Below are 21,226 nucleotides of genomic sequence, written 5' to 3' on the forward strand. Positions count from 1 at the left end.
CACCTCCCCCACCAAAGCCTGAAATCTCCCCATTATTAACAAAATACATCTATAACAAGCCATGATCTTTACTTGAACACTCAGTGGGAAGAGCAAAGATTTTAGAAGTAGAGCTGCTATTCAAGCTTGGGTATCTTTTTCTAACTTCTTTATGCTTCCATGAGTCTAACAACAACAAATACAGCCTCTTCTACCACTATTAAGCTAGTATTAAGCACTCAACTAGAGCCAGGGAATGTGTTAGGGTCTGGCATGCATCATAGTATTGAGTCTGATGACACACCTGGAGGCCTGTCTCATTATCCCCATTTTACCCTGCTCAGAGACATCGAGTCTCCTGTCCAATGTCACAGAGCCAGAGCTGGGAGAGGAGTAATGACTACTGAGTGCTTGATGGCCAGCCCTCCATCAACAGTAGCTATTAGGATAATGCAGAAGGCCTTGGGGCACATAACACAATGAGTGTACAGCGTCTTAGTAACAGTCAATTTGTGGGATTAATTTCCTCCCTCCGTGATAACAAAGACAGTCAGCATAAAGGCTATCTCTGCTCGAGGAGCTAGGAAACTTGAGGATGGGTTGGGGGTGAGGATTTGGGAAGTGATCACGTGGGCTCTAAATGAAAATTGTTCCTTTGAGAACGTTACTCCTCAACATTCAGCTATGGGGGATATGACAGTTAGGAACAGGAACAGAGGCTAAGACCCGTTTATCAATTTCACAATTTACCCATGGTGTGTCTTGATGTGCTGTATAGGTTTGACTATTACAAAGAACAGGATGGAACATTCTCCTTGTTCTGCCTTTAAGAGAAATCTGTTGCTGTATGCTCAGCCTTCGGGCAAGTGTACCTGCAAGGTTTCAGCGCAGAGCAGCCGGAAGAGAGTCATAACGTTGGCAGTGTTACCTGCTGACACGAAGGACAGGGATACACTTACAGCCTAGACTCGGCTTCTTGCCTCTTGTTGAGGCCACAGCCTGGCTTACTGACAACCTCCCAGAGCCACTCTCGCTTACGCTACTAGCACTATTTAAATCTCTCTCTATAGTGTATTGCTGTGTCCCTTCAAGCCTATTCTCTCTCTAATCTCACTTCTCATTTGTTTACCTCTCAGAGACTAAAGGAACAAGAAAGAGTATAGAGCAGAGGGTGTTAACCAATCTTGAACCGAATCCCTGATCTCTCAGAAAGGTGAGAGAAAGGCCCCAAACTTCTCAATTTCTTGAGGTTTCAGGTAGATTAAAAGTAAGTATGCCTAAAGGGGCTGCTAGCAAAAATGTTTATTTATTTATTTATTTATTTATTTATTTATTTATTTATTTATTTTAGCAATTTGCTATCATAAATGAACATTTTAGCACAAAGAATATAAAGCAATCCTGTGTAAAGAATAGGATATGTGTAGTGTTTATTAAAAAATGCATATTCAGAGTGCTCTTTTCAGGTCATGTGGTCCAACCATGGGTCACAGGTTAAGGCTGTCTGGTGAATGTTTTATTTTTTCCAACCCCCAGAGTGTTTCTCTGTGAGTGTATGTGTAATCTCATTTCAAAAAGAAGGTTTATAGAAGTGGCCAGTTAGCTCAGTTGGTTAGCATGCGGTGCTGGTAGCACCAAGGTTGCCGGTTCGATCCCCGCATGGACCACTGTGAGCTGAGCCCTCCTGAAAAAGAGAGAGAGAGAGAGAGCGAAGGTTTTATAGTAAAAATTTGCAGATTGCTGGCAATGTGGGTCCCTGGCCATGTGGCCTCCCTGGTTTCTCTTTACTCAGCCTTGCTAAGTGGCTCTGCCTCTGACATAGAGTGCAAACTTTTATGCTTGTGTGTTCATTTTCTAGATTTCATAACATTTTCCAAGTAGTCCACTCTTTAAAAAAGGTTATGAACTAGTAGTCTCAGAAAATAGCCAAACCAATGAACGGAGCTCCTGGGTTTTGATATTCAGAAGACTACTTTTTTTAAACTGTTAAATTCTTTAGTCTTGCAATTTAACTTAATATTAAAAACTCTTTTAAATGACTGATGTTTTTTGTTTCAAATGTGTAGTAATCTTGAAATTCTTTTTTTTTTTTTAAATTTACTTCCTCTCTATCGCTATTCTAGAATATGTAAGGTTATACATGGGACATTGATCCTACTGAATAGGCAGTGGTCTAACCCCACCCTGCTATTCTATGGCTCTGTGACTGGAAATGCTTTCCCTCTCTCAGTTTCTCTAAGATGAGATGGTGATTTCCATTTCTCAAGTTCCTTTAGCTTTTAAAAGGCAATGGTTTTGCTTCCTCCCATTCTCCACTTTCCTGCCAAATTGTCCCCAGAATACTTTAACATCTATTTTCCGAAGCTATTGTCATGGTGCGCAGGCCTACTCTGTTAGAAATAAAACATTTGCTTATTTTAACTACAACCAAACCCAATACTTAATAGGCATAGATTCAGACTTATTTTTCCCTTGACCTGGTGGCAGCTAAATGTTGTCATTATGGTGAAGAGCGTGTTTCTGGTAATACTCAAGCCACTATAAAAACTTTAAAATAAGAGAAAAGATTTAAACTTGCGGCTCAGGTTAGATCTGCACTGATCGCTTGGGGACAGTAGATGGCGATATAAGTGCATCAAATAATAAACATTTCCTTGATTGGTTCAGTATTAAAATCCCCATGATTGAGGCCAGAACAGGTTAATACATTTAGTTAAAGAAACAAAGTCAAATATAATCAGGTGTTGGACTGTTAGCTAATATTCTGATTGTGTTCAGTAAACCTGATACTTATTGAAAGAAAAGATTGACAATTAGACATTAATTTATCCTACTGCTGAGTCTACCTTCAAGCTAATTCTTGGGGTAAGAATTGGCAATAAACGGTATATATCTAATTCATTCTTTCTATTTTATTTATTTATTTTTAAATAGCGATTGTTTGGGATAGAGTGTGTCTCACATATATTATTCATAGATGAAGTACTATAGTCCTATTAAGGATGTGAGTCCTAAGATAACGGGTGTTTTAAAGTGGAAATAGCTGACTTACTGTAAACTGTTGGCTGGGCCATTATTGACTGGCAGGATCAACTGGAAGCACTTTGTTAGTGGATTAGGTTGCCCTGGAAATGCCTTCCTGAAACTCTAATGATGCACTTAAGGGAGTCTTCTGGGGCAGGAGTAAAATGTCTCTTTGCAGGCGTGTCTTCCACCAGAGTCCTCTTGGGATGCGTGGGGAGGGGGTGGGGCACACCCAAGGAGAGGCTCAGTAAGGAAACAGGCCCCGAAAGAGGTTGCAGGTTACCATTTCTTACAGGTAAGCGAAGATAAGGGAGATAACGACGAACTTGTGTGAACTGCGGGCTTTCTGAGGGTCCCAGTGCTTCATTATATTCTTTTGAAAGAGCGCTATCAATTCCAGGGAAACTGTATTTATTTATCATTTATTTATTTGGCGGGGGTGGGGTGGCAGACGGATGGAGAAGGTAGAAAAAAAGAAGAGAGCATTTGAGAGAAACATGGTTTTAATCCCCTCTGATTGAAAAAGCTGCTTTGTAGCTTGAACGGTGGGGTCATTCGGTGTGCTTTTTATTTTTTTCTTAAACAAGCTTCAGAGGGGAAATTTGCCCTTCAGCAGAAATGCAGTGCATGTGCAAAGGGTTTGTCTGTAGATTTGTCAAGTGAAAAATCACTTGGGTTTATCTCATCACTGGGCTGGGGGGACAGTTTCGGGGCAGGGGGATGGAGGTCTAAAGACCTCTAGAGGAAAGGGCAAAGCCAAGGCCCTTGGAGGGAAACTCCAGACTTCCGGACAGGGCAGGGAGGGAAGTGGATGCCCGGTGCCGCGTCCCCGCCCCGAGGCCAGAGCGCCCGGGCGGCTCGTGTCCACGGCTGCCGCGCGCTGTCCCCGTGCAGTCCTGGCGACCTGTCACTGAGGAGGACGTGACTCGGAGCTGCCTCCGCTTTCTCCAAGCCCTATTCCTTTAAGATGATGTAATAGTCATTTCCCTGGATGGTTTCTTGCCTGCACTGCTGAAACAACAGCAGCCCAACTGCGCTGGGAACTGTGGAACCACCCAGCTCCGCCGCCCGCGGAAGCCGAGCCGAGCCCCCGCCGGTATCTCCGCGCTGCGGCGGCGCCCGCTCCTCTCGGCTCCCACCGGCTCCCACCTGGCTGGGAACATGGGAGCCCGTCCGCTCGTGCTGGCAGGTGGGGTGGCTACCTGGGACCCCAGCAGGGCACCCCTGTCTTTCTTTCTGCTTCTGGGCTTTCTGAAAAGCTGCTAAGTCCCGGTACCTCTGGCAACTCTCTTCTGTTTTAAGGATTCTTGCTGAAGGTTGGATTTTTTTTTTTTTTTTAAATCCTGGCGACGCTTTGGTTGAATATTTTTCTCAGCTTTGCTTCTTCAACCCAATCACCTGTCATCACGGTTTAACTTTTGTGTGACTTGTTTTAACTTGAGATTGGCAGTGAATACATACATACATACATATATACATACAAGCATACATTTATATAAATATATATAATATTGTTATTTTCTAAGAGCAATCTTTCTGGCACTTTTCATTGATACCTCTGTCCTTTACCTCTGTGGGATTTGACAAGCTCAAGGCTCAGTGTGGCTGTGGATTCTGACTGCTTTGCAAATGGGTATTTCTTCACAAGACTGGGTTTCCAGCACTCACTAAGGTAAGTTCTGAGGCTTATTGATTTTCCTGTCCAGCTGAAAAAAGACATCCCTTTTCAGGAGTTGAAAATTGCATATTCCTTTTAAATGAAGAAATACAAATATAAATGTTTTTAATACTCATTTCTGGAGACAGAGGCAGACAGATAAACATGCAGGCACAAAATCGCTTGAGAGAAGCTAGGATTTAGTTGAATAATGGCTGAAATCAGTAATTCCAGGGCTGCTTATGTAAAATAATCTCTCCCTCCCTCCCTCCCTGCCTCCCTCCCACCCTCCTTCCTTCCTTCCTTCTCAGTCCCTCTCCTCTCTCCAGTGCTCTCTCTTTTTCTGACTCATGCCTGGGTTTGAGGAAATATTTTCTTCTTTTCCTTCAGACAAACCTCTGAGTAACTGGGGACTTGGCCTGCCTTGTCTACTGAGCCTGGGGGAAGATCGAATGGAGATGAGTTGATGATATTCCGTGAAGTAATAGCTCACCACCAGCCAGGGTTTAAACTACTTCACCTGTGGACTCTTGTAAATTTTGCTTTCTTGGGGGAAAACACTGGGATAAGAGGAGGTTGTTTTTAACAAGTTAGCAGCTTCCAGCCTCCCTGACAAGTTGATGGAAAGGATAAGGCTGTGACTCCATTGGACTGCACCTTCATAGCCACCTAGGAAGAGAAGAAGAAAGGGACAATGGCTCTGAGTGGAAACTGTAGTCGTTATTATCCTCGAGAACAAGGGGCTGCGGTTCCCAACTCCTTCCCTGAGGTCGTGGAGCTGAATGTGGGGGGTCAAGTTTATTTCACTCGCCATTCCACATTAACAAGCATCCCTCATTCCCTCCTGTGGAAAATGTTTTCCCCAAAGAGAGACACGGCTAACGACCTCGCCAAGGACTCCAAGGGAAGGTTTTTCATCGACAGAGATGGATTCTTGTTCCGTTATATTCTGGACTATCTCAGGGACAGGCAGGTGGTCCTGCCTGATCACTTTCCAGAAAGAGGAAGACTGAAAAGGGAAGCTGAGTACTTCCAGCTGCCAGACTTGGTCAAACTCCTGACTCCGGATGAAATCAAGCAAAGCCCCGAGGAATTCTGCCATAGTGACTTTGAAGATGCCTCCCAAGGAAGCGACACGAGAATCTGTCCCCCTTCCTCCCTGCTCCCTGTGGACCGCAAGTGGGGTTTTATTACTGTGGGTTACAGGGGGTCCTGTACCATGGGCAGAGAGGGGCAGGCAGATGCCAAGTTTCGGAGAGTTCCCCGGATTTTGGTTTGTGGAAGGATTTCCTTGGCAAAGGAGGTCTTTGGAGACACTTTGAATGAGAGCAGAGACCCTGACCGAGCCCCAGAGAGATACACCTCCAGATTTTATCTCAAATTCAAGCATCTGGAAAGGGCTTTTGATATGTTGTCAGAGTGTGGATTCCACATGGTGGCCTGTAACTCCTCTGTGACAGCATCTTTTGTCAACCAATATACAGATGACAAGATCTGGTCAAGCTATACTGAATATGTCTTCTACCGTAAGTGCAAAGCGTTCTTTTTATTTTTCATGGGTATGGATTCTCTTTACTGATGTATATGGTCTGCATGTTCAGTCGATGTCTAAGGAATGCTATTTTGGGATTTTTTTTTAACTCTTGGGGTATAGAGCATTAGAGGTTGTAATTCAGCTCTCGTCTTACTGAAGGCAACTTTTATCTACTTTTCCAATGAAGTCACAGACTATTCAAAGGCCTCAAAAAATCACAAGATGCAAATGATATTGGTATAGGTAATATGTGGAATGAAAATAGACACGTATATCGGTTCGCCAGATACTGAATTGTGAAGATAAGGCAATGATTAGAACTGGGCTGTTGGTCCATGGAGATTGGTAGACTGAAGTGGATGAAGGGCTGCTGTCTATTCTTTTATCTGAACTTTGGGGTCTCTGAAGCTGGTTGCTGAAGACTTGGTTTCATCGGGGGGCTTTGAAACTACAAATGGGTGCTGTACTGAGTGACGTGATCTTGGCTAGATGGCAGTAGAGACTGACGAAAGACCCCTTTCCTCCTCCCCCCACCCCCACCCCCAACCCGAGTCTGAAATTTGCTTTCATAGGCTTTACAAATCAGCTGTTGGACTCTTTAGCATTTTGTAGTGAGACTTGAGTTGCACTGCAGACTTAATTAAGCTGAACTTCATTTAAGATCCATCTAAAACGAGCTAGATCCTTAAGAATTGTCAATCACATGCAAACATCTAGACAGCTAAGGTGATAGAATTGCTGACATAAAAGGTAACCAGAAGGAAAGAAAACTATTGTACTGAAGCTTTTTAAAAAAATAAGGGTTTCTTAGAGGTCAGTCCTCTGTTGCTTAGATGACAACTTATGGTGCAGATTGCCTGTTTTCTTGAAATGGCATTATTCTAGATAATCTATAATCCATTGACCTCTGACGGGAGAACAGTAAATAAGTCTGTAAAGTTGAGTTCTTGATTTAACTGCTGATATTCAACAGGACTGGGAATTGGGACAGGAATCCCATAAGGAATATTTTTCCGGTGTTAACGTTCGATTTCTTCTATTCTTATTTTAAGGCAGACCCATATATTTAGGGGGTTAAAATGGCTAAATTCCTTTAAACATAAAGGTACAAATGAATTCCTCAGACTGATTTTTGCCTACTGTTGTGCTGATTCCTTTGGAGACGGTGCCGGGAACCTTGGTGAACTGGCCAGTGGGACGCCAAATTATTCCGTACTGGGTTATTCATACGTTGGGTGTTTGGAAGTGAAGATACATGGGATGTATAAAAAGGACAGCCTATGGAGAAAAATAAAATCAGCTATCAGTTCAGGATCATATTGACATGCAGTAACAAGCATGATTTGGTCCAATAAGCCTATTCATGGCCTTTATCTATAATCTATATCTTACAGTGTGATGGAGCTCAGTCACCTGATACTGCTTTCTTTCTTCTGGTGAATTTCCCACTAGTGGAGAGATAAGACTCTAGCTTTTTAGCCTTTTGTAAAGGACTCTGACTTTATCTGTGATTCTGTAGAACAAATATCTTTTCCTTCCTTTTTGGAAAAAAAGAAAATGCACCGTAGGGAGAGTTCCAATCTAGCTTTGTGATATGTACCTTGTTCTCCAATTTCTAATACTTGAAAACAGCATTTTAAAAAGCTTCAGTCAAATAAATGAAAGCATATCAGCCACCCCCCGCCCCCCACCCCAAAAGACTGCACTGGATTTCTAATCACTTGCTCACCTAAATGAGGCTCAGAACCTGACATGCCTATTAGCTCAGTGACATTTCTGGGTTCATCGAAGACTCATGTATCTAACCCTGTGCCCTCTGGAGGGGCTCTGTTCTCCTGATCGTATGACTGCTTCCTTCTCTGTTGGACTGCTGAGAGAGGTTGCCAAGGGGCAGCTTGCCCTCCATCCCTCCACGGATAGGCTAGCATAAACACAGAGCAACTTCATATCGCACAGCATATATGCCTCATATGATAAGCTTCCCTTCAGTGCCCAACGTCTATGGCTCAGTGTTAACTCTTCCTCTGTCTTAGGACCAATCAAACTGACAGCTGGCTTTCTAGGGTGTGTAACAGCTTCCTCACAGCTGCTTAGCCATAATTATTTAATTAGAAGCTGCCAACTGTGCCTATATAAGCATTAATTCATCAAACTGTTGTGCTTGGGTTAATGGGCCAAAACTGTGGGAGGTGCTCTAAAGCGTCAGTTGACTGTCTGCAATCTTCAGCAAGCGAGCGCTAGCCCCATTAAGCCCAGCTCAGAGCCACCGAGTCCCTGGCCACTGTGTGCAGTGTGGAGTAGAGTGCTCAGAGGGCAGGAGCTGCAGCCAGCCGGATTCTAAGGGGCAGCACACAGCTCCGGGCGGCACACAGCCCGCATCCTCACAAACCAACCAACCACCAACCAACCAGCCACCAACCAACCAACCAACAGAAAAAGGATGCTCTTTGTGGAGGAACTCAGCTTCCTCCTAGTTCAAATTCATACATATATATATATATATATGGAGAGGGAGGGAGGGAGGGAGCGAGGGAGGGAGGGAGAGAGGGACAGAGGGAGGGAGGGAGGGAGGGAAGGAGGGAGAGAGAGAGAGAGAGAGAGAGAAAGAGAGAGAGAGAGAGAGAGAGAGAAACTCCATAGATCCAAGAAATTAACTCCAAGCAATCACACTCTTCTAATTACCCAGGGATAATGCAGTCACTTTCCCTGGATCCATATCACAGTAAAAAATAAACAGCAAGAAGTTAATACCTTGCATATGGTGGTTGACAGTCTTGGGGAGAGACCACTTCTTCCTATTTGCCTAATTTTCTTAGAAGTTTTCCAAGGGGAAATTAACCCAAAATCTGTCTGTCAATTATTAAGTGGTTAGATTTTTGCCTCATTTAATCTTCATGTAGACCTGGAATTCATGACCAGCCTCAGGTAGTTTGAACTGTGTGTTTAGTTACTGTGAACCATGAACAATTAAAATCAACAGGTGTCTGTATGTATTTGAGAGGGTAGTAAGCAATGTGTGTCTACATTGCTTACACATCAAAATACGACATGTGAGATACCATAGATTATGATTCACTTCCCAGCAACCAAGAAAATGTGAGTGATACAGGAACATACAAAAGAAATATCTGTCCTGGGATTACCTCACAAATGGTATTGTAGGTATGTTTTTTGTTTCAATTTCAACCAATGAGGAGGTACCTTTCCTTCTTTCCCACCCGGCTAGATAAATAATTACCTCCTTCAAGGGTTGTAGAGAGAAGGTAATATCATAAACATCAGAGAATGCCTTCTTGATTCATCTCTAAATGAAATGGGAGCTAAGTAATTTGGAAAAGAGAAGTTCTGATCCAGACACTCAATAGCCATTCACATCACTTAGAAACAAAATCACAGGTGCATGGAAATAAATGAACCACTTATTTAGAGCCATTTCCAATGCCTGAGAAAGTGGGAAGAGAATTCTGCACATTTCCTCAATCCTACTCATGAGTGAGTTACTTCAGACAAGTGCCTGAAAGCACTCCGATTGAAAGGCGTTTGCCTCTAATGAAACTGTGATGACATGCCCACAAGTAGGGAGTTTAATTCATAGGACACTTACTCTGAGCTCTGTGAATTCCAGAGAGAGAGATACCAATTCATCACTTTTTCAACAAATTGCTGCATGTAGGTTCGTTTTAGCCTTTCTTCTCTTTACCTCTTTTCCTTACATTTAAAGCGCTGTTGCCACAAAAGTCTCTAACTTGCTTTGTGTACATAGTATATATCTTCAGGGCTGTGGACTGAGATGAGGTGTTGGAGAAAAGCAAATCAGAAAAGGATTTCTCACTTAGAATTCGGCTGCATGGCCTTGTATTGGGAAGGGATATGTGGGTCTGGCCACTGTGACTAACTTACCCAACGTGGACTTTAAAAACTTCAGTAAGTGAGTGTGTTTTTATAGGAAAACAGGTGGGGATCCTGAAATGATTCCAGCTCTAGTTCTCCTGGTTGCTTTGAAAGATACCAATGAAAATGTCAATGCTTATTACCCATGGAAATATGATGTTGGTGCATTCAAAATGAAGCCAACAGGACAGAATCGTGGCCTCTACCACCACCGACATCTCCACTTTCTGGGATGATTTTCTGTCTTACCTACCTTAGATGCTCTCTTTCCCTCTTCTGCTTTGTGTTCCTGCTTTGATATTCTTCTTTCTCTCCATGTTATAATCAAGACTTGTTGTCAGTAAAAACTCTGTTCTGTCATTATATTTAGCATACTTTTAAGGCACGGTGTTACTTTTCTCACGGGTTTTTGTACAGAAGAAACCGTTTAATAGTTTAATAGTTGTGGATCAGGAAACTGTATTCTGAAGGCAGTGTTCTTAGACTCGAAGTGCCGTAATTTGTAACTAAAACAATATATAGCACAACTTAAATATAAGACTTCATCAAGAAGTCGATTTAGACCCAGGTGTGGGCAGACATTGGATGGTGATGGTGATGATAATGGATAGGGGTGGTGGATGGCATTTTTTCTTATCTCTTTAAGATGCTGTGCTCTGAGCATTGGGTTCAATATAACAGTGATAGAAACATGTTAGCAAGATATTTTATTATATTGTTTGCTTTTTCATGCCAAACACGATGTGTTACCAGAGCCCAATCCCTTGTGGAAGGTGATTCAAGTAGTCCCTTCCTCGGTCTGTGGCCTCACTGAATGAATTTGGCAGCAAGTGTCAATATGTGGACAAAAAAGGGAGGTCTCTCAGATTGCCCACAAGTGCTTTGGTACGTTAAAAAAATATCTGTACAACTGGAAAGAGAAGACCAAATGCTACTGACAGCCGAATGAGGTTTGGATCTTATCGAAGGAATTAGAAATGGAACTAGCAGCTAATGTGCCACAAAGCTCCATTTGGATCCCCTCCAAATACAAACTATGGAGAGGAGTGACTGTGTTAGGAGTCAGTGCCAGTCCAGTGCACAGAAAGCAGTTCCTTCAGAAATTGATAGATGAATAAGTGTCTGCATCGTAACTGTTGCTCTTTTTCTTTGGTCTTGGCTATAACTTTCCTCAAATACTGGATTTCTTGGCAAGTCAGTTAAACATTTTTAGTACAGAAATTTTTCAAATGCATCCAAGTGTCGAGACACTCAGCTCCAATAATAACAATTATCATTTCAAGACCGATCTTGTTTCATATATATTCCTACCTACTTTCCCTACTGTCTGCACTGGATTATTTTGAAGTAAATTTCAGACAGCAATGATTTCATTCATCCATAAATGCTATACTATATGTTTCTAAAATATAGTATATTATGTTTGAACTAAAAAAATAACACAAGGCAATTGTCACATACAAAATTAATATGTAAGTCCTCAACGTTCTGTGACTTTAGGCCAATCTTTGTATAACGAAACCAGTTTTACCATAGGCTGATTGATAGAAACAATACTTAAGTTCCTATGACATCTCATCAATGTTGTAACAAAATGACGTTGAATACACAACATTGTTCGAGGACTTGCTGTAATTCTTAAATATAATTTAATATGCAGTTGGTGTTCAAACTGCTTTGATTTTTCTCACAATATTTTCTTAAAGTTGGCTTGTTTGAGTCAAGATCCAAATGAGATCCATTCATTACCTTTGGCTGCTATTTCTATACTCTTTCAAAATTAAAGAAAAACAGTTGCATATAACTTACATGCAACCAAGTGGCAAAATGTATATCCTAATTATCTTTTCATTTCTCCTTCCCTCCCTCCTACCTTCTCTCCTGTCTTGCTCTCTCTCTCTTTTTTTCCAATTTATCTGAAGAAACCAAGTTGTTTGTCATGTTAAATGTCCTGTATTCTGAGTTTTGCTGATCCATCGCTATGATCTCTGTGATGTCATAAACACATTTTTTTCCTGACCCTTCTATTTTCTGTACATTTGTTAGATTTAGACTCGAGATTCTAGAGACTTGATCAGATTCAAGTTCAGTATTTCTAGCAAGAAATCATCATAAATGATGGCAAATCCACATTTAATTTGCTTTGACAAATTGAAATGCTATATACTACGAAGGCAAGGGAAGAGAATATTTTTATTGTTAGTTTTTCATATTTATCATATAGATAAATAGCAATGGGGATCTATTTTATATAGCAGATACCTATTTTTCGTTCAAGCCATTCAAGAACTATCTAGTATTCCACTGCTGTTCTCATCATTAGACTGGGGGCTGGTGGGGGATGGTGGCTACCATCAGGGCTGCAGTGAGCCTACCCACAAGTGCACTGGGGGTCCTAAGGGGAGGGTCCTGTGTGACGGGGGGTGGGAAGAATTCTTCTGGGTGGGAAAATTCTCCTCTGGGCTGTTCTAATTTTGTACTCTTGGATTCTTTCAACTGTATTGAAGCTTCATGGAACTCTTCATCTGTGTTTCCCAAATTTCATCTCTCCCTGTGTTCCTTATCTCAGTAAACGGCAATTCCATCATCACCCTGTTGCCCAAGGAAGAATGAAATGTTGGTCATCCTTGACTCTTCCTTCTTCCTAACCCCTCACTCCAATCTATGACTAGTCCTATTGGTTCTTCTTCCTCTCTCTCAAGTCCATCCATTTCTTTTCATCTCCACTGATGCTGCTTTGGCCCAGACCACCAGCTTTGCTTTTCTAGACTACTGCAGACACTTAAATTGTCCTCTCCACTCCATGTTTGGTGCTGTCCTGTTTGGATCTAGTCTCCCTGCTGCTAACATGGTGAGGTTTCTAACGTGAGTCTGACCATATTACTGCTCTGCTTCAAGTTCTTCATTCTTTGCAGTTGCTCTTAGAGTTAAATGCAAACTCCTTGCCCTTCATGAAATGACCTCTGGAGTACTGTCATACACTTCCTTCTTCAGTTTTGTACGTGATGTCCCCTGGAACTCTGCCTCCACTTGCTTTGATTAAAGACTTTATGTTCCATTCTAGAGGTTACTTTTGCTGGGAAGCCTTTCCTAACCTACTGTATCTGGATTAGGCAACTCCTTATCTTTGCCCCATGGGATCCTGTTTTTCTTTACTATGGCACAAATAACACTGTATTTTACTTGCTTATTTAACGGTCTCTCTAGCATTAAGACTATAAGCTCTGTGAAGATAGGAACTGTGTCTGTCACGTTCATCATAACACTTGGCGTAGTACCTGGCAAAAATATAGGTACTCTGTAAATATTTCTCAAAGGGATAAGAAATAAATGCCCACTGCAGGGTTCTATTATGGTCACGAATGGTGACACTGTCTTGAATATACCATTACATTATCTCTTAATAGAAGAACTGGAGAGAAGTGACAGTGTGATGGTGCTTTAAATAACAATAGTGGTATTTTCTAATGCCACTGAGTACTGTAGGTACCAGTAGTTTAAGCACTTTGCATGCAAATTGGAATTCTCACGGAAAGATGCTCTCTCTGCTCTTAGCACCTGCACAGAGATTCTAGCTCAAGGGAGTGGAAGAAACACCAGCAGCAAAATCTCCTGTGGTTTTCTTTTAGTTGGTTCATCCAAGCAGGAGCACGTTGAAATTGGGGTGAGGCCTGAGTTTAAGGAATGACCCAGGAAGGATTCAGAATTCAATAAAGTGCTACAAAATTGAGACAAAAGCCCCAGTGGGAAAAAAAGTCTACTAGACTGCAAAGTGTGCTGTGAGAATTGCCAGGTGGCCTTCATTTTCTTCCTGCTCCGTGTTCCATTTCCTTCTTCCCTCCCTTGCCGTAATCATTAATGGTCATTCCTTAATGCCCAAGGCACTAATGATGGTTAAGAGCCTGAGCTTTGGAACCCAGACTGCTTGAGTTTGAATCCCTAGCTATTTGATCATTGGCAAAAGATTTTATTTCCGTGTCTCAGTTTCCTCACCTGTCAAATGGAATTGACAATAGTAGTACTTGCCTCACAGGGTTGTTAGGAGAATCAAATGGGGTGATATGTATAGAGTGCTCATGACAGTGCCTGGGACCTCGTCCATGCCATGGAAGTGTTAGTAAATGATTATGAAGACCAAAAGAAAAAAAAATTAATTACGAGGACCTCTGGGAATACTGGATGAGACACAGGTGCTTCCTCTAAATAATATACTTGATTCTTTGTAATAGTCCTTGTGGATACTTTGCCCAGTCTGTTGATTCTATGCATGTTCAAACAAGTAAACAAACAAACAAACAAACACTTCTACAAGTGGCTTTTTAAGAGAAAGTTCAAGCTATTTATTTTAATTAAATCTGAATAAACATAAAGTAAACCTCTCAGAAAACTTCGAATTCTAGTGATACTTTTCTTCCCCCTGGCTATTGCATAACGGAAGTCATTAATAGTGACTTCCCCCCCACCACCTTGTTTTTCCAACTGTGTTTTTTTTTTCCAGAACCTAGGAGAATATGTGGCAGAATTGAAAATTAAGAATTACAGTTTAAATGACATAGTCACTGTAGACTTAGAATAACCTTTATGAATCTCAGCCTAGAGAGTAGTCTCCTTTATGGTGACAGGGAATGATTATTGAGTATGACACTGACAATAGGATCATTAAAATTGTTCCAGAAATGAAAACAAGACATTTTGCTTCCCACTGTGAGTTGCTGTGCTCTGTGACATTAAAAGGAAATACGAGTGCTAATGGGGACTGTTACCATGTGACCCATTCCAAAGACGCCCCGTGTGACAAAATTCATACCTTTCAACTTTTATTCATCAGTCCCATTCCAAAGCAGAACATTCTAGTAATTTCCCCACCTGAATTTATAGAGACCTTTTATTCTGAGTATATTGATATAATATGATTGGGAACTAGTTACGTAGATGAAAACAGGGGGCAACCCATTATACACAACGATAGCATATTTCAGAGACTTTCAGACAGTTGTATATTGTGTTTTAGATAATATTGCAGACTGTCCAGATCAACACTACCAGGCAACAAAATAGAGAAGAGGATACCTAGGATCTGGTAATGGTGACTGTTTTGTGAGGGGGACCTTGGAGCAGCAGAGAAATTCTAGTGGCAGGGATAAGGGAAATGAACAGATGGATGTCAGAGGGTGGCAGAGGCATCAAATGAAAACCAACGGAATATACTTGGAGAAGTGATGCTGAGTTCTGAGAATACCCCAAACAGAACGAGCTGGCCTATAACACAAAACACATCAAGCACTGGTCAAGCATCATGGTTAATTTTCTTACAGCTTAAGCATTCAGTTGCATCAAGTAGAGAAATTTTCCTACGGGCAGGTGCCTGCAAATTTACACTGTAATGCAAATGGAATACAGAATTCGTTTTTCATTAATTTGCTTTCTAGCCAACGAGGTGAAGTATCTTGTTTGCTTTAAACAGAGGCATACCTATGTAGAGTTGTGCAATTTGTCAAGCTGCAGTGAAACAGAAAGGTGTTAATTCCTATTTGCTTAAGAAAAATGTGCCTTAGAAAATGAGTGGTTTTGCTTGGCTTTTCTGGATAGGTAGCTACTCCTTTGGCATGGAGCAGTAATGACGGACGCTACAACGTGTGATACTTTCAACATTTTAAAGGCCATGTTTAGGCCCATGGATGCTCAATAATATAAAATATTTGTTTGAAAAGATCTGACTACTTCACACTTATGGAGGACCTGTCTTAGATAAAGTAACTTTTTTTTTTTTTAGGATTGTCCAATTGAGGTGGGTAGAAAATAGAATATCTGTACGCAAAGAATCAAGATCTTGATTCACAAAGTCCTTATGTTAATGATTTCCTAGTACTTCTCCACAGTCTGCCAGGGAAGTGATTCACAATGTCACAGACCTCATTGATTAGAAACTGCAGGCACTTCAAACCTTCCTTTCTCTCTCTCTCTCTCTCTCTCTCTCTCTCTCTCTCTCTCTCTCTCTCTCTCTTTTTGCAGCCTTTTGGCTACGAGTAAGTGCCAGGCACTGTGACCCTGTTATACCCTTTGCTTATGTGTGTGCTAAGTTTCCAGACATCTCCGCAATGGTTGGCTCACGCACTCCTTCTAGAAATATTTATTGAACACCTACTGTGTACCTGAGACTGCATGCAATTTCAGGGTCACTTGGGAACAAGAGGCATGTGGTCAGTGTACTCATGGAGCACATTGTGTTAGAAGAAATTAGACTAGTAAGTGGGCAATTCCAATCTAGTATGATGGGAAGCGTAAGTTCATGTGACTAGAGAGGAAGCTCCTAATCTGAACTTGGGGAGTCAGAAGATTAAACTAGAATTTATATTAATGCTTAGAGAGGAGAAAATGCTTAAATCTTTAATGCATTTGTTGACTTTAAGATACTAGCTGGCTGATGGAGTCATAAAAGTTATACCTATGATGGCGTAGGAGAACCTCAAGAAAATTTGCAACCATTTCATTTCTTGTTGAATTAGATTTTTTCCAGTGATAGCTGTGTGAATAATTTAGTTACTCCAGCAACCAATATCTTCCTTTTTAACCTCTTCAGTCCCCTCTTCCATTCAAAGTTTTGTCTTGTGAAAGTACAAGTGCAAAATCAGAAGCCAAATGATAGCCTTCAAGGTACTTTATGATTGTCTGTGGTCTCCTTTTATAATGATTCTCAGAATGCTGTGTGTCATTATTATTTTAACTTTAACTGAGGATTTCTGATTTACCTTGTCAGTCTCACATGCAACTCATTTGCAATAACTACCACAGTGCTGAATACACAGGGGCTGCTTAATAAACACTTGTTGAATACGTGCATACATTCATAACACCACATTTTAAAGAAAATGTGAAATGTAGAGTGAATGAAATTTGCCTTAGTTTTACTTGTTTTTTACTTTTGAGCATGGGTGCATCCTGTGAGCGAGAGTGAATATATGGTTAAATGGACTAACAACATCTGACCTATCTGGATAAAAACCTTCGTTTTGTCACACCAGGGCCTACTTGGGCAAGTGTCTTAACCTCTTTACACCTCAGAACACTCATCAGGGAAAGGAGACTGGGGAAGCTTCTTTCATGGCAGTGTTGTGAAGATTAAGCCAAGGCCATACCATCTTGTTAGCTTGTCTCATCAACAGCCAGGCACTTCATGGCCAGGCTCTTTTAGTTCATCTTACAAATGAGTGTGTTTGGACCTGGAAGGAAAAACTGAGAGACTATGGATCCGATAGTGGTGACCCTCCCACTACTGAAACAAAACTCACGCTGCTGCCCACTGGTTTCACTCTGGACTACTCCTATACACACTGCATGACCTCAAGAAAGGAAAAACACATCACATAATATGCATTCCTATAGTTCAGTCTGTATGCGCTCCTTTCTTGCCCCTTCTGAAGGCACTCGTCCATCCACAGTGCTCCATCACACCACCCTTTTGACCGTTCTTAAAATAGGCCAGTCTATTTCCTACTGCAATAGACTGCGCTTGTATTCCCTCTCCCCACAATACTCTTCCTTTCACTCCTAGTCTTTCTGAGTCCTACTCATCCTTCAGAGTTAGGCTTTAGTGTATTTTCCTTGCACAGGTCTTCTGTTACTATTGTAGCTGAAGTAGCCAGTGCCTTCCTGGTCATTCTCTATTCATCACCCTGTTTCCAGCATGGATAGCCCTATTCACATGTGTAATTACCTGCGTGATTTACTTTCTTCTCCTTCTTCCCCTGCCCCTGCCCCTCCCCCTCCCTCTCCCCCACCTCTTCCCCCTCCTTCTCTCCCTCCCCCTCTTCCTCCTTCTCTCTCCTCTAAGCTTCATGGGTATAGGGATGCAGGAACTATATTTGTCCTCCTGTCTTATATTCCTAGTACAATGCCTGGCACACAGTATGTACTCCATAAGTGATTTTGTTTTCTAATCTCCCCACCCCACCATGTAAAATTATAATAGTAGGATTCCCTCTCATGGTGAAGGCAACTGATTATAGATATAGATAGATATATATATATGAGCTCTGGCTAGTATAGTAGAAATGAATGAAGGCGAGGATAAAAGATGTAAACGAGAGTGGGGACACTTGCTTTGCTGAGTCACTTAGCTTCTCCAATCCTCAGGTACCTCAGTTGTGTAACACTAATAGGGAAGCTATCTAATTGCCTCATAGGACTGAGTAGCAAAGAATATGACACATATAAAGTGACTGTGCTGCTTGATTAGATGTCTGCTCTTAAGGCAGATTTTATCTTAGTTTGAGTGATCATCCAGAGACATCTTAAGGAAAGGTAACTATACCCAAGAAGAGAGATTAAATCTGCTCATTTAGAAAGTAGTTAAAGCATTTAGATACCAATGGTCACAATAAGCAAACAGGTTTTTATGGGACTACAGCTCCAGCTCTCTTATTAGATAAGATTGAGTAGCATACAATCAAAAATGTGTTGGGCATATTTTGGTCTCCTCCATTTGTGTAATGATCATATACTTATGGTGTGAAGATAGTGATTAAATGAATAAAAAGGAACCCTTTATTGGAGCTCCATAAACTGTAACGCTGGATGGGAGCATGAAGCATATCCTTCAAGATAGAGTTCCAACTTGATTTGTAAAATCAGAGCATCCTGGGAGGTGGGGGGAATCTCAGTATTGCATGATTGTTTCCTCTTTTTGAGTCTTCAGAGTCTTCAAGCTTTAAATGAAGTCTTAGGTAGAAGCCAACTTACACAATCTTTCAAAGTAGTGTTGTTTTTGATTGAAATGGGAATTGCGTGTGAGTAAAATATTCTTCCTTATTCCCCCTTTCTTCCTATTTTTCTGGTGGCCCTTGGGGAACTTTCAGGAACCCTAGGCTCAGTGTCACTGTTTGAAAAATGCTAGCCCGAACATTCTAAACAAATGGTGAATTTCTGCCTTTTTACATTATTGGTCAGGCTCTTAGCTTTGTATTCCTTCCCACTTCTTTTATTTTCATTTGAATTGCATTTAGTATGCAGGACAGAACTCAGTGATGAACTGGAGGCAATTATTAGAAAAAAGTAATGAGCAAAATTAAATTAATTTTGCCTCCATCTTTGGTATGTTGCAGAGAAAGTTACCTTAATTATCCGCTTTACATTTTTTTCTTTGTAACAACACAAGCAATGGTAGTTATAGCTATTGAAAGAAAGCATGGAAGATGGTCTTTACAACCGACTTTTCTATACTGTGAATAAAGCCTAAGGTTAGTATATTATTCTGTTAGATCAATATAATGTATATTTCCTCCACAGAGCTTAAGGGACTGTGATAAAATCTCTGATTGAAATGGTGCTTTCTATCTTGACATGAAGAATTAATTGTAAACAAAAAAATCTATTTTGGGGGTGTTTGCAAATAATCCTTCATACCAGCCATATTCTTCTGTATAAAAACAGCAGGAACACTTTCTTTTTATCATAGCTATATTTTTATATTGTTTACAGCCTGTGATTTGCCTTGGTAATTGGCTTCCTTTTATGGGAAAACAAGTTTTCTTCCAAACAAGCCAATGCAATGTAATCAAATAACTGCTATCTTAATTTGCTGCTGAAGTCCTCCTAAGCATACAGAACTAAAATGTAGGTATGCAGTGGTATGTATTTAAACTGAGATATTAACAATAATAGCTATCCGTTATTGAACTCTATGTCAGGTATCACATCAAGTGTTTCTCATTGAATCCTCATGAAACCTCCACACTAAGAAACTGAGGCTTACAGAGGTTTCACTTGTTCAAGGTCATTGTTACTGGCTGCTTCAGAATTTCTGTAGGGGAAGAACCTAGTAGTGTTAAGTTTCAGAAAAGTTCACTCATTAATATCAAGAATGGTGGTTGACAGTGCACTGATGGAGGGCAAGGGTGACTGATGGATGTGGCTGAACTTTAAAATAACCCTCCCTACCCCACAAACCTGGGTAACTGCTATGTAAGCTCATAAATGATCTAAGCAGCATTCAACCCCCAATTGCCCTAACCCCAATTCTGGCACGCTTAACTGCCATACCAAAGAAATACCAGATGGCAGTGCTATCTTTTTCAAACTGCCAAAAGCAGCTCTTCAAGAGAACCACCTCCCAAGATTAAGTGAGGAACCCACATACAGACTCCAGCAGGGGTGGGATGGCAGAAGGTGCTGGCTGATTTCCCTTTTTCCCCTTCAGATTTCAAGCCTTATGAACATGATTTCCCCATGATTCAGCTTTCAAAAAATTGAACCAGATTGGACTGAAATCTGCAAATCTGTCCTCGGTTACCCACACAGAACTTCTGGGACACAATCTCTTCTCCCAGAAACTCCTACACAGAATTATTTTTAAGAATTTGATTTCCTAGGTACCACAGATACAAAAAGGCATAAGATTTCATAGTACAAAAAAATGTCAAGAAACCTTTGAAATGGAATGGGAAGGATTTTTCTGTGTCTTCCTCCATTCCACCAAATGCCTGAGAAAAAAAGTAATAAAAAGAAAAAAAATAGATAAATTACAAAGGTATATTATCAGTTTCTAGTTCTAGAATCAGTAGCAAACCTGAGATGAGTGAAGTAGTCTCAAACAAGAATAATACAGATGCCCTGACAGGCATTGTTGATCTCCAGAGAAAAGGTATATTTAAGCATGAATCTATGACTAACCCAAAACTCTGTTTTAATAATAAAATATACCAAAAATGAGCTCCTCTTTTAGAAGCTTGGCTAGTTTTAAGTTTGGGGAGAGTTACTTAAGAATATAATTTTGGAGTAAGTATTTTATGTTACTTTAGAATTACCTTTCCATGACCGTAGAGGCATAGCTATAGCAACAGCAAGGCTACAACCAAAACGAAAACGAAAAAGTGGTTCTTGGGTTTTAAAACCAATTGACCCTCTCAACCCCCTTCCCTTCTGAATCTTAATGAAAATCATAGAACCCTAAAGATGGGGAAGTATAAAATCTCGTTTTCCCCCCATTTCTTAGAGTTTTTGTTTTTCTCTACTTAACTGTTTACTTTTCCCTGAAATTAATATAACTATATTATATTATAAATATAAATATATTATATAATATATAATACACATTATAATATATAATATATATAATTATATATATTATAATTATATATACAATA

The 21,226-nt window shown here is 40.8% G+C and overlaps 1 protein-coding gene across 2 annotated transcripts in view; it reads left to right on the plus strand.

Moving 5' to 3' along the window:
* The first annotated feature begins 3,263 nt into the window (after positions 1–3,263).
* The window catches only part of KCTD16 (potassium channel tetramerization domain containing 16), a 218,549-nt gene continuing 200,586 nt past the window's right edge, over positions 3,264–21,226 (plus strand). Inside the window, exons 1-2 of one of the 2 annotated variants that reach the window (XM_033097080.1) lie at positions 3,264–3,298; positions 5,051–6,186. In XM_033097080.1, the coding sequence (XP_032952971.1) occupies positions 5,355–6,186 (832 nt within the window). In that variant the 5' untranslated portion in view covers positions 3,264–3,298; positions 5,051–5,354. Of the gene's footprint in view, positions 3,299–4,047; positions 4,676–5,050; positions 6,187–21,226 lie in introns of those variants that run through there. The other variant, XM_033097079.1, reaches the window with a different exon arrangement.

The sequence above is a fragment of the Rhinolophus ferrumequinum genome, chromosome 24, assembly GCF_004115265.2.
Source record: "Rhinolophus ferrumequinum isolate MPI-CBG mRhiFer1 chromosome 24, mRhiFer1_v1.p, whole genome shotgun sequence".
NCBI classification, from domain to species: Eukaryota; Metazoa; Chordata; class Mammalia; order Chiroptera; family Rhinolophidae; genus Rhinolophus; species Rhinolophus ferrumequinum.